This window comes from Lutra lutra, chromosome 1 (genome assembly GCF_902655055.1).
Source record: "Lutra lutra chromosome 1, mLutLut1.2, whole genome shotgun sequence".
NCBI lineage: Eukaryota > Metazoa > Chordata > Mammalia > Carnivora > Mustelidae > Lutra > Lutra lutra.
Window position 1 is genome coordinate 153,170,378 of NC_062278.1, and position 27,657 is coordinate 153,198,034.

Here is a 27,657-nt window from a genome sequence, read left to right on the forward strand (position 1 = left end):
GGCTGCATGAATTTGTGCCAACAAAGAATAGAGGCTTTCACAGAGGTTAAGCTATCATCTTTGCAATGAGCTGGAGGCACTGGCATCAGCTCCAAAGTCTGCATTCTTCCAAGAATTTGCCTCCTCATCAATCCACACTCTCCAAAGGCTCCCCAGTGGCATCACTGGGCCTTGACTTCGTGCAGGGCAAACTCCTCCTGTGGGAGCAACTGTTTAAATGCAGGAGGTAGCCTTCCTCTGTATGGTGTCATGCAGACTAGCACTGCCCAAATTTTAACTTGCCCATCTGTTCCCCAGATACTGTACAAATGTAGATTCTGATTCTGGAGATCTGGGTTGGGGCCCGAGACTCTGCCTTTCCAGCAAGCCCCTTGGTGATGCCCAAGATGCTTATCTGTGAACCGTACTTTCGTGGTCCACAGTCTGCATGGATGTAGAGTCTCACATTTTAGGAGAGTTTCTTAGCTGGTGCTTCCTTCTCTCCCAACCAACCTGATCCTCCCAAGTTTACGTACTCGCCCTCATCACCTCCCCTAACGCACTCCTCTGCCATACTCAACTGGTGGATGCAATAGGCACGGGACTGGCCAGGTCGGGTTACTCTTCCTGTAGTGATCGATGCTATCTCTTTTCAACGTGGAAAGAGGGAAGAAAGCTCAGCTCACCTGGGACCACACCGTCTGGAGCATGGCTGACGGCCCCTGGCTTCACGCTGCCCCCTCTGTTTGGAAAAGCAAGAACCTGTGGAGCTAAGAGAGAATCACAGTGAGGCTGACCCTGCCTCGTTCCCCACCTCTTTCCCCTCAGCCTTCATGCCTCTCTTGTCCAAAACAATATTCCTAGGACACTCTGGATGTTCTCAGCGCACCTCCTCCAGTGGCTCACGCGGTGTTGCACCTGCTTCTTTTGTAAATTCTACAAAATCTGCCTGGTGAAGCTGAAAATTCCTCAAAAGAATGTTTGTGAAGCGAGAATCAAGCACCGCATGCAGTGGATTCGTGGCTTTCAAGAAAATCCCTGGCTCACGATGAATGAATGACTAAGTAGTCTGAACCGAAGGTGGCAAAGACTAAAACCAGCATTCACAGAAAAGGTAGTATAACGGGGCCCCGGGACGAAATCCAAGTGGTGATACGGCCCCAGGGGTACGGGGAAGACGCTCAACGTCCCAGGGTAAGATGCTGACCGGAGACCCCCAGGAAATCTGCACACTCCACCCCGGCAAGCGGGCGACCCCACGCGTCACCTGCCCCCACCCTGAGTACCGCGAGCCGGGAACGTCAGGCCAGCTCTTCGGGGCAAGAGGGTGGCTGGCGCCTCTGCGGCACGGCCCCTCGGGCGGCGTCTGTGGGTCCAGACGCCAGAGCTCCGGGACCCGGCGGGCCGCACCACCCTACCGAGGCGGACCACACAACGCCCTGCCGCTCCCCCCGATCGCAGGCGAGGCGGAAGCGCTAGCGGAGGCGCGCCCACCCGCGCCGCTCTAGGAAACCGGGAGGCTGGCCTTCTCCATGGTCCCGCGAGCCTGAGAGCGACAACTCGGGGACACGGAGTCCGCACCACACTCTGCGTGGGTCAGACTCCGGGCTCGAGCGCTTGCCAGCAGTGCTGGCCTTATGAATTCCCGGCCCCAGTCTCAGTCCAGCGGCTTCTTCTGGGCTGTGACCTGAGATCGCCCAGTCCCAGGTCTGACTGTCCACGTTCTGATCCCGGCTCCATCACCCATTCACTGCATGGCCTGTGCCAGTTACTCAGACTCTGAGCTTCGGTTTCTCAATTGGGAACGGCAGTAGTTTCGAACTCATAAACTCAGTGCAGTAATTGAGTGAGTCAACTCGTGCAAAGCACTTACAACAACTTCTAGTTCTGCATCATAAATAAGAGAGTAAGTTCTAGCTCTGTTGTTGCGGACGTTATTGTTACTCCTGTGGGTCGTTGCCACTTTCCTGTAACACACTCGATATCTCTTTCTCCAGTCCACATCGAATAAGGGTCATGGCAGCAGCTTCCTATTGGCCAGACATTGTGCAGATACCTTTGAGCTATAGCCCTCTGTATCAACCTGCCTACTGTTTCTTTCTACTTGGCTAATCCATAAGCACCTAAAGCTCAGAATTTTTCCAGACTGATCTTGTCATCCTTCCATCACCCTCCAGTTCCACTTTCCGGGGTTGCCCTGTCCCTTAACCAAGCTAGGTGAGTTGGATCTTTGGTGAGTTACAGGTAGAGACTACAGCAGGTGGAGTTGTCATACAAAGGAAAGTTCATTTGCAGCAAATAAAGAGATCATGGGGAATAATTTCCAAAACTGTGACTCTTGCAGTGGAGGCCAGTGGGTTCTTTTTACTTAAGGTTAGGGTGAATATTCAGGATGAGGAGTTTTGTCATCACATGTAAAGGTGGGCATAAGGTTGTGCAGGTGTACTTAGAAAATATACCTATACATGCATTCTGTGTTATGTTAACAAAGGCTGGTGCTCCTCTTGGGTGAAATGTTAACATTATAATGAGGCCGACCTCCATGGTCCATCTGCACATGTGTGAGCCAGTGGTGAGCTCAAACAGGTTTAGGCCAGCTGGAGCTCTTCCTGTTGTTTGCCTCTAAACAATAAGGTAAACATTCCTGTGAAGAAAGGGGGCAGGGGAGGGGGGTGGTTAGGAGGGTGGGAGGGTCTTGCTCTGGACATTTTACCTCATTAACCCTATGGAGCATGATTTCAGCACCACTCTCCACTCAGCCAACCAGGTCATTCAATGTGGGAGTCATAACTGATCCCTTCCTCTGCATCCCCTCTGGATTGCTGTAGCAGCCTCCTAACTGTTCTGGTCACCAGTCTGCCCCACTCTGCTCCCTTCTTCCCACAGGAGAGCCAGGGTGATCTAAGATACGAATCTGGTCATGGCACAGTTCTGCTTTTAAAAACTCTTCAAAAGGGCACCTGGGTGGCTCAGTTGGTTAAGCAACTGCCTTCGGCTTGGCTCATGATCTCGGAATCCCGGAATCGAGTCCCACATGTGGCTCCCAGCTCCACAGGGAGTCTGCTTCCCCCTCTGACCTTCTCCCCTCTCATGCTCTCTCTCACTGTCTCTCTCTCAAATAAATAAGTAAAATCGTTAAACAAACAAATAAAAAACCTTCAAAAGTATCTGATTTTGCAGATACTGTATTGTCACCAAACCTTCAGATTCAAGAATAGCTATCACTTGCAACATGATATCCTATTTAGAAAACCCAAAAGACTCCACCAAAAAATCCTAAAACTAATAAATGAATTCAGCAAAGTCACAGGATATAAAATCAACGTACAGGGGCGCCTGGGTGGCTCAGTGGGTTAAGCCTCTGCCTTTAGCCTGGCTCAGGTCATGATCCCAGGGTCCTGGGCCCTGGGCTGCATCTGGCTCTCTGCTCAGCAGGGAGTCTGCTCACCCCACCTCCTGCCTGCCTCTCTGCCTACTTGTGATCTCTGTCTGTCAAATAAATAAATAAAATCTTAAAAAAAAATCAATGTACAGAAATCTATTCCATTTCTACACACCAATCATGAAGCAAAAGAAAAAGGAATCAAGGAATAGATCCCATTTACAATTGTACCAAAATTAATAAGGTACCTAGGAATAAACTTAACCAAAGAGGTAAAAGACCCGTACTCTGAAAACTCACAAAAGAAACTGAAGAGGTCACAATAATAGAAACATATTCCATGCTTATGGATTGGAAGAGCAAACATTTTTTTAAAGGTTTTATTTATTTATTTGACAGGCAAAGATCACAAGTAGGCAGAGAGGCAGAGGTGCAACCAGGCTCCCTTGAGCAGAGAGCCTGATGCAGGCTTGATCCCAGGACCCCAGAATCAGGACCTGAGCCGATGGCAGAGGCTTTAACCCACTGAGCCACCCAAGCACCCCAAGAACAAATGTTGTTAAAATGGCTATACTACCCAAAGCAATCTATACATTTAATGCAATCCTTATCGAAATACCACCAGCAGGGGTACCTGGGTGGCTCAGACGGTTAAGTGTGGCAGACTTTGGCTTAGGTCATGATACCAGTGTTCTGGGATCCAGCCTCCCATCAGACTCCCTGCTCATAGGGGAGTTGGCTTCTCCTTCTCCCTCTGCCATTCCCCCAGCTCATGTTCTCTCTCTCTTAAATAAATAAATAAAATATTTTTAAAAATACCACCAGAATTTTTCACAGATCTAGAGCAATCCTAAAATGTGTATGGAACCACAAAAGACGCCAAATAGCCAAAGTAATCCTGAAAAAGAAGAGCAAAGCAGGAGGCATCAGTTCCAGACTTCAAGCTATATTACAAAGCTGTAGTCATCAGACAGTACAGTAGTAGCACAAAAACAGACACATAGATCAATGGAACAGAATAGAAAACCCAAAATCGGACCCACAACTCTATGGTCAACTAAACTTCTACAAAGCAGGGAAAAATATCCAATGGAAAAAAGCCTCTTCAATAAATGGTGTGGAGAGAACTGGACAGCCACATGCAGAAGAATGAAAGGACACTTTCTTATGCCATACACAAAAATAAATTCAAAATGAATAAAAGACCTACGTGTAAGACAGGAAGTCATCAAATCCTGGAGGAGAACATAGGCAGCAACCTCTCCAAGCTCGGCTGCAACAACTTTTTTTTTTTTTTTTTTAAGATTTTATTTATTTATTTGACAGAGAGAGAGGGAACACAACATGGAAAGAGGGAGAAGCAGGCTTTCAGTGGAGTAAGAAGCCCAGTGCAAGGCTCCATCCCAGGACCCTGGGATCATGACCTGAGCCAAAGGCAGAAGCCCAGCGACTGTGCCACCCAAGCACCCCAGCTGCAACAACTTCTTACTAGATACATCGCTGGAGGCAAGGGAAACCAAAGCAAAAATGAACTATTGGGACTTCATTAAGATAGAAATCTTCTGCACAACAAAGGAATTAAATGACAAAACTAAAAGGCCTACAGAATGGGAGAAGATATTTGCAAATGACATATCTAACAAAGGGCTAGAATCTAAAATCTGTAAAGAACTTATCAAACTCAACACCCAAAAAACAAGTAATCTTGTTAAGAAATGGCAGAAGTCATGAATAGACATTTTTCCATTGAATACATCCAGATGGCTAACAGACCCGTAAAAAGATGCTCAACATCACTCATCATCAAGGAAATTCAAATCAAAGCCACAATGAGCTACTACGTCACACCTGTCAGAATGACTAAAATGAACAACTCAGGAAACAACAGATGTTGGGGAGGATGTGGAGAAAGGGGAACCCTCTTACACTGTTGGTGGGAATGCTAACTGGTACAAGCACTCTGAAGAACAGTATGGAGGTTCCTCAAAAAGTTAAAAATAGAACTACCCTACAATCCAGCAATTGCACTACTAAAAGAATACAAAATAGCAAAAGAATACAAAAATACAGATTCGAGGGCGCCTGGGTGGCTCAGTGGGTTAGGGCCTCTGCCTTCGGCTCGGGTCATGGTCCCAGGGTCCTGGGATCGAGGCCCGCATCGGGCTCTCTGCTTGGCGGGGAGCCTGCTTCCTCCTCTCTCTGACTGCCTCTCTGCCTGCTTGTGATCTCTCTGTCAAATGAATAAATAAAATCTTAAAAAAAAAAAAATACAGATTCGAAGGGACACATGCACCCTAATGTTTATAGTAGCCTTAACAACAATAGCCAAACTAAAGAAAGAGCCCAAATGTCCATTGATTGGGTATCCATCGAATGGACAAAAGAAGACATGGCATATATGTACAAGGGAATATGACTCAGCCATCAAAAAGAATGAAATCTTGCCATTTGCAATGATGTGGATGGAGCTGGAGTACATTATGCTAAGTGAAATAAATCAGAGGAACACAAATACTATATGATTTCACACATATGTGGAATTTAAGAAACAAAACAGATGAACATACGGGAAGGGGGAAGAAAGGAGAGGGAAGCAAGCCATAAGAGATTCTTGACAATGGAGAACAAACCAAGGACTGATGGAGGGAAGTGGATGGGGGATGGGGTAGATGGGTGATAGAGATTAAGGAGGGCACTTGTGATGAGCACTAGGTGTTGTATGTAAGTGATGAATTTCTGAATTCTACTTCTGAAACCTGTATTGCCCTGTATGTTAACTACCTAGAATTTAAATAAAAATTTGATAGGAAAAGTAGAATAGCTGTCACTTGAAGAAGTCTTCCTTTTTTTTTTTTAAAGATTTTATTTATTTATTTGATAGAGAGAGCACAAGCAGGGAGAGCTAACAGAGGGAGAGGAAGAAACAGGCTCTCCGTTGAGCAGGGAGACCCATGCTGCCCAATGTAGGACTGGATCCCAAGACCCTGGGATCATGAACTGAGCTGAAGGCAGATGCTTAACTAACTGAGCCACCCAAGTCTCGCAGAGAAGTCTTTTCTGATGTCCTACGTGATGGTCTTCTGGACTCCACTTGCCTACCCCAGTAACAGTGCTTACTACACTGCTGACATCGGCTTTCTCAGTGTCATTCTTTCAAGTAGACTGTGATCTCTTTTAATAGGCACTCTAAAAATATTTACTAAAGGAATCAACTTGTTTCATCTCTTAGTTTCTTCTGAAAATAGGAATATTGTGAAAAGGAAATGAGACTTGTGTGAAGTGGCTGGAACAAAGAAGTGAATGGATTCTTGTTCCTAAATCTGCTTTTACTAACAGTACTTAGTCCATGTAAGGGCAGTGGAGGATGTTCTACAATGTTCTAAAAGAAAACCATTTTGAATCTAAAACCCTAAAGAGCTGAACTATTACATAGACACAAAATGTAATACTGTGATGTAATAAAGAAATATTTATTTGGTCTTCTTCCCCAGTTTCTGGCATAGAATTCCTAAAACCTCTGTAATTTCTTGAGAGATAGGGATGATAGGAGCATCTTCTGTTACAACATTTCATCTTTCTCCCTGGTTCCTGACATAGGAAGCTTCTAAAACCCTTTGAATCTCGGGGGGGGGGGGGTAGTAAAAGTGTCATTTTGCCGGGTGCCTGGGTGGCTCAGTGGATTACAGCCTCTGCCTTCAGCTCAGGTCATGATCCCAGGGTTCTGGGATGGAGCCCCACATCGGGCTCTCTGCTCAGCAGGAAGCCTGCCTCCCCCTCTCTTTCTGCCTGCCTCTCTGCCTACCTGTGATCTCTGTCAAATAAATTTTAAAAATCTTAAAAAAAGAAAAAAAGAGTGTAGTTTTGCATGCTAATGGAGACTGGTGGCTGGGGGTCCTAGAGAGCTTCAGGAATAGGGAGGGGCTGGTCGCCAGAGGAACCAGCCATGTGACTAGAAGTTTCGCCCCCATCCCCTGGACTGGAAAGAGGCTGGAGATTGAGTTGATCACCAGTGGTCAATGACTTAATCAATTATGCCTACATAATGATCCTCCATTAAAAACACTAATGGGTTGGGGGCCGTTCAGAGAGCTTCCAGGCTGGTGAACACATCAAGGTGCTGGGGAGGTGACGAGCTGGAGAGGGCACATGCACTCCTTGCCCTTCCCTCACACCTCACCCTATGCAGTTCTTCCATTTGGCTGCTCCTGAGTTGTATTCCTGTAATAAGCTGTTAATAGTAAGTAAAGTGTTTTCCTGAGTTCTGCAAGCCATTCCTAAGTTACCAAACCTGAGGAGGGGTCATGGGAACTCCAACGTATAGCTGGATAGTCAGAAGTGCAGAAGGACTGGGACTTGCAATCAGTATCTGAAGTGGGGCAGACCCCTTAAGCTCTGGGCATCGACCGTAACTCTGGGCAGTGCCAGAACCAAATTGATTTCGGGACACCTGGGTGGCTCAGACTGTTAAGCATCCGACTCTTGGTCTCAGCTCAGTTCTTGATCTCAGGGTCATTAGTTCAAGTCCCACACTGGGCTCCATGCTGGGCATAGAGCCTACTTAAAGAAAAAAAAAAGAACTAACCTGATTTGTAGGATACCCAGTTGGTGTCTAGAGAGTTAGAAAATTGGCTGTTGTGTGGGGAAAAAAAAACCAAAACCTCATGTTTGCTATCAGAAATGCTGTAATAAGAAATAATTCAAATGTACAAGGGAAATTAAGAGTTATTTTCAGACAGGCAAGTATTCAGAAAGTTCATCACTCATGAATGCTAACTAAAAGAAATACTTGGAGGATGCAGTCCATGAAAATTAAAAAAAAAAAAGATAAATTCATGAATCTAAGAGGAAGAGGTGGGACAGAAGCAGCAGTGGTAAACCAAGCAATTAGTAAAGGATATTAAATTAAATATATGTTGCCTCTTTAATTAATTAATTAACTAATTAATTAATTTAAGTAGGCTCCACATCCAGCATGAAGCCCAATGTGGGGCTTGAACTCACAACCCTGCGATCAAGAGTTGAGCTAATTGACTGCTTAACTAACGGAGCCACGCAGGTGCCTCATGTTGCCTCTTTAAATATTGTTCAGTGAGGGTGGGTAAAAGATACAGATAATCTTTAATTAATAAATACAGTTTAATTCTGTGGATGAAGAGTAACAGAAATAGAAGGTATGTGACTTCCAAACCAATTCAAGAAACAAAGGGTGGAAATGTAGGGGAGGAGGGGGAATACACCAGAGGTCAGCAAGTAGAAAACAGAGATGACAGAAGTCTAATTATAGGGTAATGAAATGCAGTGCACATAAATGGCTTGCACTGATGTATGGACAGACTCAGATTAAAAAACAGTTGTAATCTATTCACGTGACACAGCAGAAAGAAAAAAAATGACATGGTGACACTGAAAATAAAAGGATAGAAAAAGATCTATCAAATGATTGCTGACAAAATGAAAGCAGGTATGACAATATTAACATCTGAAAAAACAATTTGAGGAAGAAAGTATTAAAAGAGAGACACTTGGGCACCTCGGTGGCTCAGCTGGTTAGGCAACTGCCTTCAGATCAGGTCATGATCCCAGAGTCTCAGAATGGAGTCCTGCATCGGGCTTCCAGCACCACGGGAAGTCTGCTTCTCCCTCTGACCTCTTCCCTTTCATGCTCTCTCTCACTGTCTCTCTCAAATAAATAAAATCTTAAAAAAAAAAAAGAGAGAGAGAGAGACACATGTATTGGGAAAAAAGCTAATAACATGAAGGTCTAATTACAGCTGATCTTTATGTCTCTAACATCATTTTAATATATGTAAAGCAAAAACCTGATAGAAATATAATGAGCAAGTCCATACTTATAAACAGAGTTTTAACACAACTCTCTCAAAATCAAATAACCAAAAATACATGATATGAAGAATTTAAATAATTTAAATAACCTTTTGAGTAACAATTAGTAGAATTGATAAAACTAAAATCAGGATTAACTATTATCAGAATTGATACAGACTCTTATTCTTTTGCATACCAGTTATAGGATTTGTTTTTTTAAGATTTTATTTATTTATTTGACACAGAGAGAGAGAGAGTGCACAAGCACAAGCAGGAGGAGGAGCAGGCTTCCCACTGAGCAAGAGCCCAATGTGGGACTAAATCCCAGGACCCTGGGATCATGACCTGCCGAAGGCAGTCGCTTAACTGAGCCACTCAGGTGCCCTTGTTTTTTTTTTTTTTTTTTTTTTTTTTTTTTTAAGATTTTATTTATTTGTCAGAGAGAGAGATCACAAGTAGGCCATGAGGCAGGCAGAAGCAGAGGGAGAAGCAGGCTCCCCGCTGAGCAAGGAGCCCGATGTGGGACTCGATCCCAGGACGCTGGGATCATGACCTGAGCCGAAGGCAGCCACTCAACCAACTGAGCCACCCAGGTGTCCCAGGTGCCCTTGTTTTATACAGAAGTATGGAATGAGGTCTTCCTTTCCAAAAATGGTCTTGAGGGTCTTGTAACACTCAGGTATCTGAGGTAAGACTTTGTGGTACTCGACAGGGTTGGTAATCTTCAAGATATTTATTTGAAGGAGTGGCAAGAAAATACATTTGAAAGAAGTTGCAGCGTTGGGGCACCTGGGTGGCTCAGTGGGTTAAAGCCTCTGCCTTTGGCTCAGGTCATGAGCTCAGGGTCCTGGGATCGAGTCCCGCATTGGGCTCTCCGCTCAGCAGAGCGGAGAGCCTACTTCTCTTCTCTGTCTGCTTCTCTGCCTACTTGTGATCTCTATCAAATAAATAAATAAAATCTTAAAAAAAAAAAAGAAGTTGCAGTGTTTATCCATTAAAACACCTAAAAATCTATTGTTTTTCTGAGACTAACTTCACCTACTGAGATAGAGTGCTATTTTATTATGAGAGAAGCTGTCTACATGATCATCTGCATACATAATTCATTAGGGGCACCCGGCTGGCTAGGTTGGTAAAGCATGACTCTTGATCTCAGGGGTGTCAGTTCAAGTCCTACATTGGGCATAGAGATTACTTTTTAGTAAGCCAATAAAAACCCAAGAAAACCAACTAAAAAAAATCTCTTAGAACTAGTAAAGAAGGTCAGCAGTGTGGACATATAAAAAAATTCATAGCACTTTTATATCCATTAATGTCTAATTTTAAAAGGTTCCAGTTCAAAATTACTGGGAAAAACTGAGATACATACAAATTCTGAAAAGGGTATAAGACCTGAGTAATTGGGAGATATACCACGTTGCTGGATGGAAGTCAGTATTGCAGAGACATGGCAGGCCCCCACCCCCAATAGATCTATGCAATGCAATGCAATCCTAAAATCACAATAGGACTTAGGTAACTCAACAAACAAATTCTAAAATTTATCTGAAAGTGAGGGGCATCTGGGTGGCTTGGTGGGTTGAGGTTCCAGCTCTTAGTTTCAGCTCAGTCATAATCTCATGCATGGGACCAAGCCCTGCAGTGGCTCCATGCTCAACAGGGAGTCTGCTTCAAATTCCTTCCCTCTGCCCCTCACCCTGCTCGCACACAGGCGCTCCCTCTCTCTCTAAAATGAATGGATAAATCTTTAAAAAAAAAAAAAAGGCAAAATTTATCTGAAAGTGAAACTGCAAATGTGTAAGATTACTAAAGGAAAAAAATTTAAGATAACTCTAAGGAAAGATCTGCTTTAATAGCTAAACAGAATGTAAAACTAGGATAATCAATGCTATATTCGACCAGGAAAGTGCAAATTAACATACTACTTTTCACATTGGATTGGCAAAAATGTAAGATATCAGGAGTTCAAGATTGTGAGGCAGGAATGTCTTCATTCAATGCTGATAGAAGTAAATTGATAGAGCAAGGTTACTAGATTGGTAGAACCTACCGACGGAGTGATTTAAAAACACATGCGATCTTCAACCCAGTGAGCGCACTGACTGATAATGTACCTCAAGTAAAAATGACTCAGACAGAAGGAAGAATGTGCAAGGATATTCAGAGTACTGTTTAAATTGGCACTATCCTTAAAGTTTATCAATAGAAATCAAATAAACTTCCACATACAATATTGTATGACTTCAATAGGTCATACAAACATTTACTCTAGGGATAATTATGCAGAAGAGAATTAGGTAGATTGATAGGAGCTGACTAGCTAAGATCTCCGGATGTATTAAAAGAAAAAAGTTGCAGAATACACACAGAGTAAGATTTGTGTTCAAAACATGCAAACTCTATGTCTATTGTAAATGCATGGTGAATGTCTGCAAGGACATACACAGTGGTTTCCTTTGCAAGATACCATAATTGTAGTAGAGATAATCAAGGGGCCCTTTAATCTCAATTCCAATATTTTATTACAATGGAGATGTATTCATGGTTTATTCTGGATAAAAAAAAAATCAGCTAGCTGGTGGACCTAGGTACTAGATACTAGGTACTAAAAGATACCAACAGATGAGGGGTAAAGAAACATGTGAAGTAGAGAAAATGGAATTCAAGACAAATTCTTGTGGGGTGTCACAGTTGGGAGATACTGATTACCTGGAAATTGGAGGCTGCTGAAGGCGCAGAGGCTCTCTGAAAAGCAAACTATCCAACAGTCTAGGATAGACTGTAGCAAACTATCCTCTTGCCTAGAGGACCCGTTTATCTCAACATAATTCAACCCAAATATGGAGTACCTAATGTGTGAAAAAAACTGTTAGGTGTTCGGGTATGGATTTTGTCTTCATTCTACCCCATTTGAGCCTCGCCACAACATAAGGCAGGATATCAGGATCCCTGTTCTTTAGATGAGGCTTATGTGAAGTGTAAGAATGAGCTAGGTCTGCATGACAGGACTGAAACTTGGATCTGACTCTGAAATCAATATTCTCTCCTAATGCCATCCTCCCCAAGCTGAAAGTGTGCAGTCCTCTATAATCAGTGGATTATTACATGCCTGTGTATTTTAATAACTTCCTGATCTCCTCTTCCATCCCCCAATCCAATTCCAACTATGCTGCCAGATGGATTTTCCTGAGGACTAAAACTTAGCTCAACTATCTTTATTCTCTGGCCCCACCTATAGTATTTCCTACTCCTTCCCAAGTGCCTTAAACCTCCGTCACCTTCCTGTGAGTCCTCTAGACAGGAATTTCCAATTTCTGCTGTTGCACATTGCAGTACTGACTAGGTGCAGCGTAAATGCAGCTTCCACCTTGAAGCTTGCTCTGCCTCTTGGTGTTAAATTCTCATCCTCGGAGCACAGAAAGCACATGGATTGGAGGGTAAGGGCCTTTCAGATCAATGGCAATCTGACAGCAGCACTCCTCTCTCTGAGATGAGCAATTTCAAACCTGCATTTTCTGCAAATCTACATTCCCTCATTCCCCTTTCTTAGCATATAACCTTGTTTTCTAACTGCAGAAATTCAGAGACCAGAGAGCTCAGAAATAAGAAGGCTGGTATGAAGGTTGGAATTGTGGTGGACTGGCTAGAGAGACCCCAAAACGAGGTGGCAGGTTAGTGTTAAGATTCATGTGTGCAACAAGCCACTGCGCAATTTTCTGACCGTGGAACTACAAATCTAGCTTCTAAACCCACTTCTTTTTCCTCCTCATGCAAAGGTTACCAATCCCTCCTCTTTTCTAGGCTCCATTCTGTCCTCTTTCCTCAAAACCTGAATTCCTTTCCAATTTGCTGCCTTTCCAAAAGCAATTCCAAAATCCAATGGAGTGCCCATCACTCCAACTTTACCAAACCAAAACTTCCAAACTCCATGTAACATTTCTCCTTCCCTCACTGCCCTCTTCCCCACCTTTTTTTTTTTTTTCTAAAGGTTTTATTTATTTGACAGAGACAGCTGAGAGAGGGAACACAAGCAGGGGGAGTGGGAGAGGGAGAAGCAGGCTTCCCACTGAGCAGGGAGCCTGATGCAGGGCTCAATTCCAGGACCCTGGGATCATGACCTGAGCTGAAGGCAGATGCCTAAGGACTGAGCCACCCAGGTGCCCTCCTTCCCTCATCTTGACAATAACCAACATACTTTCCGTGGCTTCCACGTTTGCCTCCTGATTTCCCCTCACCACCCCTTAACAAATCTTTGTTTTTATCTCCAGGCAACCTTGAGTGACTGCTCACATAGCCATGAACCCCAAATCTGTTTTTAAGAGAGGTGTCGCAACTATTACAGATACTGCTATGAAATCACTCTGCTGCCTAATTCACTTCCTTACTCCATGAAGCAAACCACATAGGAAGAAACCAGGCTTGAAGTTAGGAACATACCTAAACCACACAGCACTTGGGCAGCATAGCCAGAACCTGAATCTAAGTTGTCAGCATCTATTACCTACCAGACTACCTGATTAAGTCTGTGTGGTGCCTTTAACTCATCCCTGGAGTAACCTTGCTTCACCTCTCTTCTTCCACAATGAACCAAAAATACAAATCAGAAACTCCACACATTTGGCTTTCTTACTACTTGTCTTCCAGCCCAATCCATGAAAGCCTACTAAATGGCAGCACTACGGCTTCTTGGTTTAGACTACCATCAGGGTGAGTTATACTGTAAAACCTTTATCATCTTTGACCCTCCCAGCATTGTTCCCTTGATTCAGTCCAACACCATGACCTAAATCTGAGGGATCACTGTTTGGAAATGCTCAATGGCTTGCTGCACTCATAAATCTAATCTAACCTGCCATGTTGTTCTGGGATCTCTCCAGCCAGTTCACATTTCCGACCTTCATTACCAGCCTTCTTGCAACTCGTAGCTTAAGATCCCCATTTACCTTGTTAACTACCCACCCTTCTGGAAAGGCCAGGTAACCCCAAACTGCCTTCATTTCCCCTATCTAAACCTATTAGATCACCTACCAACCAATAGTAAACCTAGTACTATCACCTATTAGTACCAAGCATTTTGTCCCCATGAGTCCCAGTGAGGCTCAGAAGCCAGCTTTTGGTTAGAAATAGGGAATAGGGGCGACTGGGTGGCTCAGTGGGTTAAAGCGTCTGCCTTTGGCTCGTGTCATGATCCCAGGGTCCTGGGATCAAGCCCCAAATCAGGCTCTTGGCTCAGCAGGGAGCCTGCTTCCCCCCCCCCCCCCCGTCTGCCTACTTGTGATGTTTGTCAAATAAATAAATAAAATCTTAAAAAAAAAATAATAGGGAATAATAACAGAAACTAATTATCATACCATAATATATTTTGTTTACCTTGGTTTCCTACAGTGTATTTTCTAAAGAAAATTTAGAAAACTCGTAAGCATCAAAAGCTGCTGGAATGTATTTATAGGAAGTATATTTATAAAAGGAGAAAAACTCACTGGGAGCTCTAAATGATCCATTTCCCACGAGCACACTAGTTATGATTTTATGATGGCTTTATACTGACTCTGGACAGACTGGGGCTAAAGAACCAACTCTCTAACGATAACATGAACAATCCTAGCATCTGCTCCATAACCCCGACCCTGGCAAAGGACTTTCTGTCACAGACCAAGCACACTCGCCAGCATGTCAAAAACAACCTTTATTACTTGTCTTTAAAAGGCTCTTATGGTTTCTATGCTTTCTTGCCAGATGCCTTTGGAGCAGGTGCTTTCTGGGCTGGAGCTTTCTGACCTTTCTGAGCCTTTGGAGGTGCTGCCTTCTGGCCTGCAGCTTTTGGGGCAGGAACCTTCTGGGCTGGAGCCTTCTTGCCCACAGCAGCCATCTTTTTGGCTGGAACCTTCGCAGTAGCTGCTGCAGCTGCACCCTTAGCAGCCAGTGCTTTTTTAGGAGAAGCTTTCAGGAGAGCTGCTTTCTGTAGCTTCCGAACTTCAAGCTTGATTATTCTGTTCCTCTGAAAAATGTCAATATATTATTTATTATGTATGCACACAAAAAACTATTTTGCAGCTCATCCTATATGTACAGAATGCACATGCAAGGAAACAAACTTTATGTCAAAAACCCCTATGAATTCAAGTGTAGTCTACCAAACTTGGGCAGACAGAATTCTCAGACAAGTTTGGGGTAAGAATATAAAAATCTTGTAATAATTTAAAAACTTACCATTTTCTTTGCCTTCATGACTTTATAGCGATCAAAATCAGTCATCTTGGCTTTCTGTTAAAAATAAAGTAAATAAATAATCGCTCATACCACCTATCACCCCTCCAAAAAAGAAAAGGTCACAATTCAAATGACCCGAAGCCATTACCCTTTCTCTGGCTTCAATCTTCTTGGCCCATCTCGTGGCTGCCCATTTTGTATTAATATCTGCCTTCTCCCAGGCTTGTCGGACATACTTCTGGCGGGCACTAGGAAAGAGCCAAGATCAGATTAAGGAATCAGCTTTGAAGCCACATATATCCAAGGACAGCTTTGAGCCCCCTGAAAGCATAATTTATACCCCCTAAGTTAAAAACCATCAGCAAAACAATGCCAAAAACACCCTTCCCACTCATTATACTTCCAACTCTAAGTTGACAACATACACCACATATCTCGTATTTTACTAACTTGAACGCCGTTCACTAAACCAGGATGTCTCATAATCCCAAACGATTTTATTTATTTGAGAGAGAAAGAGAACACAGAGGGAGAAAGAGAGTCCAACGCGGGGCCTGATCCCAGGACCCTGAGATCATGACCTGAACCGAAGGCAGACACTTAACCGACTGAGCCACCCAGGTGCCCCTGATTTTTAAAATAAGCTCTAGGTCCAACACGGGGCTTGAACTCACAACTCCCAAGATCAAGAGTTACATGCTCTATTGCCTGTGGCAGCCAGGAGCTCCTCAAATACACCATTTTAATAAAAAATGCAAACCAGCTCATTTTCTGTATTTAAAAATCACCTCTGATCTTGTATATAACATCACTCTACTGCAGTGGATATACAGGAAGCAATTTCCTTTACATAAAGAATGATGTAAAATTAATCCTCACGCCTGCTGTACAACGCTAAAAAAGATGTGGCCAAACACCACGTCTAATTATAACCATTTTGAAGTTCCTTTCAAATATTTCAAGTATCAAAACCCTGCACGCTTAAAAAATAAACCAGCAGTACATGTACCAACACGTTCTACTGCGACTGCCACTGTAGCTGAAACAGCCCAAGAGTAACCACCACTTCCATAATTTACATCCCATCAAGAAAGAATCACTACAGGAGCCCCTGGGTGGCTCAGTGGGTTAAGGCCTCTGCCTTCAGCTCAGGTCATGATCCCGGGTCCTGGGATCGAGCCTCACATCTGGCTCTCTGCTCTGTGGGAAGCCTGCTTCCTCCTCTCTCTCTGCCTGCCTCTCTGCCTACTTGTGATGTCTGTCTGTCCAATAAACAAATAAAATATTAAAAAAAAAAAAAAAGAAGAAAGAAAGAAAGAATCACTACTGATTTCTTCAATTCCCCATAAGGAACTGGGAATAGAACTTCCTTAGTAGCTGTCAAAACTAGATGACATACATCAAATACTTAATAACTGCCACACACTAGAAGCTCAACTGATGACAACTAGTATTGTGAGAGAAAATAATTAGTATTTTTGTTCTGAAGCTAATGATGACTAAAAGTATGTGTGGGAGACCAGAATTCCTTAGGGAGGTCTTTGTTGTGTAAATCCTGAAAGATGGCAAGAAAAAGGATGGCAAATCTGGATAAAGACAAAGCCAGAGAAGTGGCAGGGTGGAAGACCCAATGGCCCCCCATTTCTATACTGAAAATCCCTCTTCTGAATTGCTCTTCCTCTTCAACACTGCATACTCCATTCTCAAGAAACAAACAAGAAAGCAAAAACAGTTTTGAATTAAACTAAGCAAATTTTTACTAAGCAAGAAAAGCTGGAGAGGGGCATTGGTTGGGGGATAGTTACCTGTGAGGGAATTTGAGGATGAAGTCAGTGAGCTGCATGCACTTGAAAGGCATAGCCTGTCTCCTCACCTGAGTGCAAGGTCCATCAACCAAAGCCTAGAACAAGTAAGATCAAAAAATTTCAGTGCAGAACAAAGCAGCAACTCAAGCACATCGTCTATGTATTTGTCCTTCCAGAATCACCAAATCTCGACTACTTAAATGCTTTTAAGAAAGATGAAACTATTACTAGTACTGTACCCTATAACCTAAGTACATGTAACTTACTGGACAATTTTTAAGTCTTTAATCCTTAGGTTTCCAACAATGGCATACAAGGGCACTGAGAGCTATGTGCCTGGCTTTATTCTGAACTGAGTTCACGTGTATGAACACCTTTAAACTTCCCCAATGTTTCAACCCATAATTAAAAGGTCTGGTTAGGTTAAGTGGCAAAGTTAATACTCAAACTCAATGATCTTGGCCAGCTCGAGCCTGTGCTTGAAATCCCCATTTTGCACTGCCTGTCTCCTCTATGGTAAAATAAACCTACTACCCGGAACAGTCCTACTTTAGAGGACCGCTCGGAAAAGTACCATTACGATCTATGCTGCGTATCCTTCATTAGCATGTGAAATTGACACTTTCCCTTACACTTACTCTGTTCTGGTCAATAACATCTACAATTGCGACCAGCTTCCCCGCATGAGGCCCAAAGGAGACGTAGGCCACCCGGCCAACCTCCACGAAACGCCTGAACACCTAAAATCGAGAAGAAGGGACAGAGTGAGACTTAGTAAAAATACTCTTTAGTTGATAAAGTTTTGCGGGTCACAGGCAGTGTAACCATAGCGAAAAAGAACGTAGGAGGAACACGCCCAAGTGCCAAGGGACGACCTGATAGATGGGCAAAATACGCAGAGCCTACAGCGGCAAAAGCCGCGTTCCCGCTGGCCTTCGAGCATATGGAGCCTCCAAAGACCCAGTCCGGTTGGGCCCCGGTACGCCCCGGGCGGCTCCAGCTTTCCGGCTCTGGCGGTCACGGCGCGCTCCCGAGGCCCAAGGCGTGCCGGGCCTGCATGGCCCTCCACGCGCTCGTCCGCCGCGAGCCCGGAGAGCTCCTAAACTCCGTGCTCCACCTGCCCAGGGACCCTCACCGCACGCTACCTAAGACCCGATGGGGGTCGTTCCAAGCTTTAGTTCCCCCTACCAGGCAGAAGTGGAGCGGCATGGCCTCCAGACCAGGAGCCCCAAACAGAAATACTCACCATGTTGGCGGCGTTCGGCGAGAAGGAAGAAAGACCGCCCGATCGTGCGCATGTGTAGAAGGGCGCCCCGCCCCTTCGATTAACGAGCTGCCGACGTGGATACCTATTGGTTGGGGTCATACGTGCATACGCACACGCATGCTCACTGGGAAAACAGGGAGGGAGTGTGTCGGAAGTTTTCTGCCGTTTTGCAAAGGCTAGTAGTGAGAATAGCTTCGGTGATACGCCGTGTCTAGCGGGAGGCCGGTTATCTTTTACGACTTTAGGGTGAGGAAGAGCACAGAACCTGTGCCTTTCATTGTAACTGTGCACATTCCATTTTTCTTTTAACATTCTTCCATTTTTCCTTCCGTTACTAAGTATTTTCAGAATTTTGTCTAAATGTTACTCATGGCTTAGTACTAGATTTTTTTTTCTCTGCCTAAGTGATCCAGCAATTCTGTTAACATTTTATTTTAAAGTAATTCAGACTTACAGAAAAGTTGCAAAACTAGTACAAATAATTGCCATAAATGCTTCTCTTAGATTCGCCAAATACTAACACTATTTACTTTTTTATTGAGAGAGAGAGAGAGACGCAGAGGGAATTTATTTATTGAGAGAGAGACGCAGAGGGAGAAAGAATCTTAAACAGGCTCCACACCCAGTGCAGAGCCTGACATGGGGCTTGATCGTATGACCCTGAAATCATGACCTGAGCTGAAATCAAGAGTCGGATACTTAATTGACTAAGCTGCCCAGGCACCTCTCCCCAAACGTTAACATTTTATGTTCGCTTTATTGTTCTATCATTTTTTTCTCAATCATTTGAGAAGATTCCTTTATCTCTAAACAGCACTTGTGTGCTATTCCCTTATTCTCCGCTCATCAGACAGAGAGATCTTTTAAAAAGAATGTCAGATAACATCACTTCATTGTTAAGTCACATTGTTAAGTAACATCACTTCATTGGTTTTCTACAGTATTTAAAATAAAATTTAGGGGTCCCTGGGTGGCTCAGTTATTAAGCCTTTAGCTCAAGTCAAGATCCTGAGGTCCTGAGATCCAGCCTGCTCCCTGCTAGGCAAGCAAGTCTGTTTCTCCCTCTCATTCTGCCGCTCTCCCAACTTGCACTCGTATGCTCTCTCAAATAAATAAATAAAATCTTAAAAAATAATAATAAAATCTAAATTTCTTACTCTAGCCTACAAGGCCCTGCATCATATGCTCCTATATTCAAACACACCTGTGCCATTCCTCCTTTCCCATCCTTATTGTGCCTCAGCTACACTGGTCTTGAACAGGCCAAGTTCTCTCCTGATCTGAGTTTTTCACATGGTAACTCCTCCTGCCAGAAATGTTCTCTCCTTTGTTCATACTCATTGCATAGCAGTGCCAACCAACTCTCCTATTTTTTTTTCCAGATATCTCTTCTGAGAGACTTAACCTAGCACATTAAAAAAATAGATTAGTCCCCTTCCTCCCTTTTAAAAAATTTTTTTAAAGATTTTTTATTTATTTCACAGAAAGAGAGAGATCACAAGTAGGCAGAGAGGCAGGTAGAGAGGGGGAAGCAGGCTCCCCGCTGAGCAGAGAGCTGGACCCTGGGATCATGACCTGAACTGAAGGCAGAGGCTTTAACGCACTGAGCCACCCAGGCGCCCCCCTTTCCTCCTGTTCTAGCTCAACTTTATTTCCTCAGTGCTATCATCACAATTGCTATTGTTTGACTTATTTTTCTGTCCACAGAGATTGTAGTTCTGTACCAGTTGGAATAAGTTGCATGAGGACCTTGGCCATTTTTTTTTTCTTTGTACAGTAGGCTCAATAAACGGGTAGTAAATGAGTTAGTATTTAGGCCTTGGGAACTTGCTTTAAAAATTTCAAAGCATAAGGCATGAATAAGAAAGTTCATAGCAGCACTTTTTTTTTTTTTTTGGTAATAGCCCTAAACTGGAAAGTACTCAAAGGCCATAAATAAGACAATGGATAAAAGTTGTTAGGAATGGAGTCAATAGCAACTATAAAGAACAATACAGATGGGCACCTGGGTGGCTCAGTGGGTTAACCCTCTGCCTTCCGCTCAGGTCATGATCCCAGGGTCCTAGGATTGAGCCCTGCATCAAGCTCTCTGCTCAGCAGGAAGCCTGCTTCCCTCTCTGTCTGCTGCTCTGCCTGCTTGTGATCTCTCTCTCTGTGAAATAAATAAAATCTTTAAAAAGAAAAAAAATATGGATGAATTTACACATAACATTGAGTGAAATAAGCCAGATACAAAGAGTATATGCTGTATGATTTAATTATATAAAATTCCAAACAGGCAATCTGATTGTTAGAAGTAATGATATGTTAGGGGCTCCTGGGTGTCTCAGTGGGTAAAGCCTCTGTCTTCTGCTCAGGTCATGATCTCCGGGTCCTGGGATTGAGCCCTGCATCATGCTGTCTGTTCAGCAGGGAGCCTGCTTCGCCCTCTCTGCCTGCCTCTCTGCCTACTTGTGATCTCTTTCTCTGTCAAATAAACAAAATCTTTTTTTTTTTTTTTAAAGTAATGATCATGTTTTACCTTGGTGAGGGCAGCAGTTTCTTGGGAGTAAGATGCTTCTGAGCTGTTGGTGATGACTTTACATGACTTTACTTCTATCTTGGAAGTTATGACCATCTGAAGCCGCGCCCCCTGCCCTTACTTGTCGCAAGAGATGGATGTGCGGGGCAAGGCGGGCGCCCCGCTTTGGGTTTCTGCCATCGAGCACCGAGCAGAGGAGTAACGATGGTCCCGGGTCCCAGCTCCGGGACGCGGAGGACGGCAGCAACACGCCTACTTACCCTTAGAGTCCCTGCGGGTGTCAGCTTGTCCAGAGCTGTTCGCCTGTAACCAGATGGGTCCCAGGATAGCGGTTTCAGCTTCATCCGAGTAGGTGTGTCTCGTTTGTTTCTTTCAGTCACAGGGGATGGAAGCGTCAGTTTAGCAGACAAAATGTTTGTCGAATGCCCAAAAGAGAAATCTAAGCCTGTTCAAGAAGTGAACCGAAAGCTACCTAGACCTCTGACTTATTTCTTGTTCTTGTAACCTTTCCGAGATGTGAACACGTCCCAGTTATGACCAAAATGGCATAGTATTCATATGTATGCCTACCTGGCATGATATATTTGGAAGTGAAAACAAGTGCATGTTACATCTACTTTCAAAATTTTCATCTTAGGAGCCCCAGAGCTGAGCAAGACAGTGTCTCAGCCCAATCAACCTAAAACCATCGCGGAAAAATCTGTAGTCCAGCAAAACCATGTGGGTTGATTCACTGTAATGAGGGAGACTGCACACCAGAGACACCATAGGGCATTTAACCAAAGGAAGGAAAAGACTGAGTTACAGAATTGTGGGTAGGTGTAAAGTTTGAATGAAACTTAAATGAAACACTATTTTGATAGGCTCAATGCAAAGCAGGACTGTGTAAAGGGGTCAACATCAGTCCTAGATAGCAAAAAGACTCATGGTCCTCTTTCTTTGAGAATTTTGTGTAGAAACCCCTTTTCTGAATCTTTGTATCTGAGTGGTAAATTGAAATTATTTCATTCTTGGGGGCCTGGTAGCTCAGTCCGTTAAGCCTGTCTTCTGCTAAGGTCATGATCTCAGGGTCCTGGGGTGAAGCCCTGCATCTGGCTCCCTGCTCAGCGCAGTCTGTTTCTCCCTCTCCCTCTGCCCCACCTTCCCAAATAAATACAATCTTAAAAAAGGAAAGTTTCATTCTTACTGATAAAACTTCAAACACCAGAGTTTCTGAGAGTCCTTGATTCTTGAGAACAAAGTTTCTAGGTGAGTAAGAAAGCAGTAGTGCTCAAAAAAGAAGGCTATTATGATACTTTATAGCTGTAGTATTTCTTGGTAGACATATTGTTTCTTTTTAACTTCATAACTATTTTTTTAACTTTATAACTATTTTTAATTGTATCTCTTTTTTTTTCTGCCTGAAGGAAGAGCCATGCAGATAGATTTTACTTTCTCAGTCAGAACTAATTTTTATGTCACATAAATGCTGATGATACATATAGAAGGAAAGAACTCTGAAGGGTTTATCAATGAGGAAGTCTTTTTGTTTTTAATTATTTTTATCAACACAATGTATTATTTGCCACAGGGGTATAGGTCTGTGAATCATTAGGCTTATACATTTCACAGCACTCACCATAACACATACCCTCCCCAATGTCCATAACCCAACCACCCTATCCCTACTCTCCACCCCCCAGCAACCCTCAGTTTGTTTTGTGAGATTAAGAGCCTCTTATGGTTTGTTTCCCTTCCAATCCCATCTTGTTTCATTTTTTCCTTTCCTACCCACCACAACCCCCTGCCCTGCCTCTCAAATTCCTCATATCAGAGAGATCATATGACAGTTGTCTTTCTCTGATTGACTTTTGCTCAGCATAATACCATCTAGTCCCATCCACATTGTTGCAAATGGCAAGATTTCATTTCTTTTGAGGCTTCATAGTATTCCATTGTGTGTGTGTGTGTGTGTGTGTGTGTGTGTGTGTGTACCACATCTTCTTTATCCATTCATCTGTTGATGGACATCTAGGTTCTTTCCATAGTTTGGCTATTGTGGACATTGCTGCTACAAAAAAAATCAGGTGCACGTGCCCCTTCGGATCACTACATTTGTATCTTTTTTTTTTTTTTTAAGATTTTATTTATTTATTTGACAGACAGAGATCACAGGTAGACAGAGAGGCAGGCAGAGAGAGAGAGGGAAGCAGGCTCCCTGCTGAGCAGAGAGCCCGATGTGGGACTCGATTCCAGGACCCTGAGATCATGACCTGAGCCGAAGGCAGCGGCTTAACCCACTGAGCCACCCAGGCGCCCCTACATTTGTATCTTTAGGGTAAATACCCAGTAGTGTGATTGCAGGGTCGTAGGATAGCTCTATTTCCAACTTTTGGAGGAAACTCCATGCTGTTTTCCAGAGTGGCTGTGCCAGTGGCTCTGCCACCAACAGTGTAGGAGGGATATGGGGAAGTTTTTGATCTTTCATGTTGTAAAGCAGGAGGTAAAGTCATGAACCACAGGTGATGACATTCTGGGATGAGAAAGTTGCCCATAATAAGGAAGACATTGGCCTATTAAATCACTAGGGACCTGAGTAAGAGCAAATGAAGGGTTTTTTTTAATAACCCATTGGTTGCTCACTTCCAGCTTCCCTTTCCCAAAGAGGTGATGGACTCTGGAATGGGTCAGGACTCATGGGATGTAGCACCCAGCTCCTTCAGCAGTACAAGTTTGTCCACTACTCCAAATCCCTGGATGGGGTATTTTGTGGTCTGATTTTTGTGTCTAGCAACCGATGAGGTAGTCTTGGGTTCTGTGCTTTTGAAAGACTGGTCCTGTGTCGAGAAAATACTTGGGAAATATAGCACATCTAAAGAACATGGTAAGGCCACAGCAAAGGTGAAGGCTTCTGTTGCCTTTGAGTATAAGCAGTTGACAGAATGAAATCATCATGCCTTAAAAAAGATCATTAAACTCAGATTCTCTGTGGAGGATAGAATATTCCATTGCATGGAAAGCTCACTAACACCAAGATTATATATACGTAATCACGTTATATGACAGAACCGAACCCACTGTTAAAAGAAAGTGTTAGCTGTGTACTCTGGAAACTGCTGAACAATTATAAAATGAACCAGTCAAGCTAATAGGGCCCTAAATCCAGAACAAGCTGATACATTCTTTAGTGTAATCATAGATGGGAGCACTGGTATCTCTCTCAAAGGAAGTCTCCCCCTTGTCATGTGTTTTCACCAGAGTACAGAAGGTAAGGAAGAACCTTGGTAAGATCTGATTGATTTTGTAGAGGCTATTGACATGACTGAGAATCTCTTCCAGAGAATAGCAATCTGGGGTTTACCAGAGGGGGTTTCATTTACCCATCAATGACCAGCTGTCAAGGATCTGTGACAGCTTTCCAGAGGTCTTGTTCTTGAGCTCTAAGATGTGGGAGATGGTTTCAGCTATTATTTGGTCCTATACAGCGGACCCAGTTACCAAGCTTCCAGACACTGTGGGCAAAGTCATGGACGCCTAACAGTACTCTCAGAGCACTTCACCACTTGGCTGGGTTTGCTGCAGGCATTCCTGAATGAGGAGGGGACATCCTGGGAGGAGGAAGAGGCGTGGGAGAATGGAGAATAGTATCAGAGAAAATGTCATGTGGGACAGACTCTTTGAGTCTCAATCTTTTCACAACAAAGTGTAGAATCACCATCAAAGTTTTTCAGGGGCACCTGGGTGGCTCAGTTGGTTAAAGCCTCTGCCTCCGGCTCAGGTCATGATCCCAGGGTCCTGGGATCGAGCCCCGAATTGGGCTCACTGCCCAGCAGGGAGCCTGCTTCTCTGCCTGCCTCTCTGTCTACTTGTAATCGCTGTCTGTCGAATAAATAAATAAAATATTTTTAAAAAAAAGTTTTTCAGAAAATAGGCACCTGCAGGGGGGCTGAAAGGCCTTTTTAAAAAAAATTCTATCAGCAAGTTTGACCTTATAGTGATGATGCTGAGTGCTGAGGACATCTTCATGAACTGAGTCCTTGCCTCAGGACATAGAGCAGGCTGGTATTGAGCGCATTCACTTGTCTAATGAAGCCAACCTTCATTAGATGTTCCCAAAGATGAGGGAAAGTGGGATCCAGGCTTTGTGCCTAGGTACAATGAAGTAAAGCATGAGAATTGAAGGATCCCCTCACTTTCCCCATCCTGTGTGGCCAACAAATTCCCCATAATGTCTTCATAACCACAGGCCTCCAAGAGAACCACAGAGAGTCCTTATTCATTCCCCTTCTGAACCATGACATTTCTGGGGTGCAGGAGCAGCTGTTGAAATGCTTGCTGGGATTCATTGCTCAGTACTTTATCCCACACCATCTGCATCTGCTGGAGAATGATAAGCCTGAGGTGGCAGTACATGAGGCATTCAAGGGAGATTATCCCTACCTGGACAGGTATAGAGCAGAGCTGTAGAAGTGGATGCTGAATGGTTGGATGTTCCTAGGCAGGAGTGGCCATATAATATCCTTGCTGCCATACACTTCATTTCCTACCCCAGCATCAGTACAGCTCTCTCTGTCCTGGCCACTTTACTGGCCACTATGCCTATTCATGTCCAACCTGCAGCAGGAGAGAATCTGAATCCAATGAGGCACTGTGGAAGGCTTGCCTGAGCTGGCTCTGACATGAATTCCTCAGGACATCTGATGGGCAACAAGTCTTGGATGACTTTGACCCAGAGTGGTTGGCAGGCTCTTTGAGTAGCTGAGCTTATAACTGGTACTTGGAACTTGCCCCAGGGCACGTGTGTCTGCTGAGCATATTTTTGGGTTTCACTATTTGATTTCTGTGATTGTTTTTTTTCTTCTTCTTTTTTTTTAAGATTTTATTTATTTATTTGACAGACAGAGAACACAAGCAGGCAGAGAGAGAGGAGGAAGCAGGCTCCCTGCTGAGCCAAGAGCCTGATGAGGGGCTCGATCCCAGGACGACAAGATCACGACCTGAGCCGAAGGCAGAGGCTTTAACCCACTGAGCCACCCAGGCACCCCTGTGATTGTTTTTAAAAGGCTTTCCATGTAAATGGAGCTTGCCAGGTACTAGAGGAGGTAAATCTTGTGAACCTTTAATGTGGTCAGGTTGAAGGACTATTGCATAAAAAGCAATTAAGGGTGCTCAATATATTTAAAATTCAATCACCATGGTTCAGTAAAGAAAATAGAATTATGTGTGGAGTTCTTTTTTTTTTTTTAAAGATTATTTATTTATTTGACAGAGAGAGATCACAAGTAGGCAGAGAGAGAGGAAGGGAAGCAGGCTCCCTGCTGAGCAGAGAGCCCAACACAGGGCTCGATCCCAGGACCCTGGGATCATGACCTGAGCTGAAGGCAGAGGCTTAACCCACTGAGCCACCCAGGCGCCCCTATGTGTGGAGTTCTTAAATGCAAGTGACTTTGTATGTTTTCTGTACCTGCTGTTATTAGATTAAAACTTTGGGGAGAAATCCTGGGTAGAAACCCAAGCATGCTTTTTTTTTTTTTTTTAAAGCAACAATATCTAATCATTAGTACAGTCAAAGAATCCTTTTATGGGGCCTGATACAAGGGAGAGGGAAGAAAAAGGGGACTTTTAGAGAGAAGAGAAGAGATAGAGAAAGTGTGGAAAGAGACTTGTGCATGGTGAGGGGGGGCGTCTGGTTTCTGGCTGAGAGAAACAGTGTGATTTTGCTGGAAGAAACACAGGCTGTTGAGTCAGCTCTGGGTTCACACTTCCCCTCTGTCCCTCTGTTAAGCAAGTTACTTAACCTTTTAATGGCCTTTCCTCTCTGAAATTGAGGTTTGAGAGCTCTCTGTATTTCCCTAAACATTGTTGGAAGGGTGAACTGGGATAGAAGATGTGAAAAATACCTTGTAAATTATAGGTTTGTATATGTGATTAATTACCCTAAAAGATTTGTTGTGAGACCATTATTCATTGATTCATTTATTTAGTAATTCATATGCATGTGTAATAATTACAGCTCTGATTTGTTGCTTACATGTGCCAAGCCCTGCTCTACATAAGGCCCTGTGGTCAATAAGACAGCCTCTGCTCTCCAAGAGCTCTAGTTGTGGAATAGCTCTTCTCTAAGGAGACTGCCCTCTGCAGCTCAGTGCTGCAGCCTGGGATTAATTCACCTGATAGGACTGGGCTCCATAAGCTTTGCGCAGTGGCAGTATCGTAGCCAATGAGGTTTATCTGAGGCACGATTATTGCTAATTGAAAACTTTTCCCAGGACTGGGCTCCATAGCCTGGAGCAGCCTCTTTCTTAGAAGAGTAGGATTTGGTTTATTCTTGCCTCTGTGCTCACTTAAGCATTTGATTTCTTTGACCTACTGCATCTCCTCATTGAGGTCCTGGGTGGTGGGAAATGACTGTGATAGGAGACCATATGCTATTGTCAACAGACATTTTGATGACGTTACCAATACTTTCTATGACTTTGAGCAAGTTACCTGCTTTTTCTCAACCTCAGCTTCCTTCGTGATAAAACAAGGATGACTAATGTCAACCTCAAGGGCTGTTAGGACTAAATGGGACAATCTGTATCAGGGATCTGCAAACTCTTCTTACAGAAGGCCTAATGGTGAATATTTTAGACATTGCTGGCCAAACAGTCTCAGCTACAGCTATTCAACTCTGCTGTTTTAATGC

The 27,657-nt window shown here is 43.7% G+C and overlaps 2 protein-coding genes and 1 pseudogene across 5 annotated transcripts in view; 1 reads left to right on the forward strand and 2 right to left on the reverse strand.

The window, feature by feature from the left end:
• The window catches only part of LOC125106107 (zinc finger protein 620-like), a 39,421-nt gene extending 37,998 nt beyond the window's left edge, over positions 1-1,423 (reverse strand). For 2 of the 4 annotated variants that reach the window (XM_047739760.1, XM_047739712.1), the window contains exons 1-2: positions 1,266-1,423; positions 666-749 (exon numbers count right to left, since the gene is read on the reverse strand). In XM_047739760.1, coding sequence (XP_047595716.1) covers positions 666-689 — 24 coding nt within the window. In that variant the 5' untranslated portion in view covers positions 690-749; positions 1,266-1,423. Of the gene's footprint in view, positions 1-560; positions 622-665; positions 750-1,186; positions 1,246-1,265 lie in introns of those variants that run through there. The other 2 variants (XM_047739703.1, XM_047739728.1) reach the window with 2 other exon arrangements.
• A 13,432-nt stretch (positions 1,424-14,855) lies between these two features.
• On the reverse strand, positions 14,856-18,583 carry RPL14 (ribosomal protein L14). The gene is made up of 6 exons (XM_047739818.1): positions 18,449-18,583; positions 17,841-17,942; positions 17,203-17,297; positions 15,546-15,645; positions 15,398-15,451; positions 14,856-15,185 (listed from the first exon to the last, which is right to left on the reverse strand). The coding sequence occupies exons 1-6, from the start codon at positions 18,566-18,568 to the stop codon at positions 14,907-14,909; spliced, it is 750 nt and encodes a 249-aa protein (XP_047595774.1). The 5' UTR covers positions 18,569-18,583; the 3' UTR covers positions 14,856-14,906.
• An 8,577-nt stretch (positions 18,584-27,160) lies between these two features.
• Positions 27,161-27,316, forward strand: LOC125089405 (uncharacterized; annotated as a pseudogene).
• The last annotated feature ends 341 nt before the right edge of the window (positions 27,317-27,657 follow it).

What these genes read in the sequence shown, in the direction of transcription:
- RPL14 (XM_047739818.1), bottom strand. Translation starts at nt 18,568, where the DNA reads ATGACCCCAACCAATAGGTATCCACGTCGGCAGCTCGTTAATCGAAGG. An exon ending in ATGTTATTGACCAGAACAGA is followed by an intron (nt 17,298 to 17,840) that starts GTAAGTGTAAGG and finishes TACTTGTTCTAG; the next exon opens with GCTTTGGTTGATGGACCTTG. An exon ending in ATCCTCAAATTCCCTCACAG is followed by an intron (nt 15,646 to 17,202) that starts GTAACTATCCCC and finishes GCTCTTTCCTAG; the next exon opens with TGCCCGCCAGAAGTATGTCC.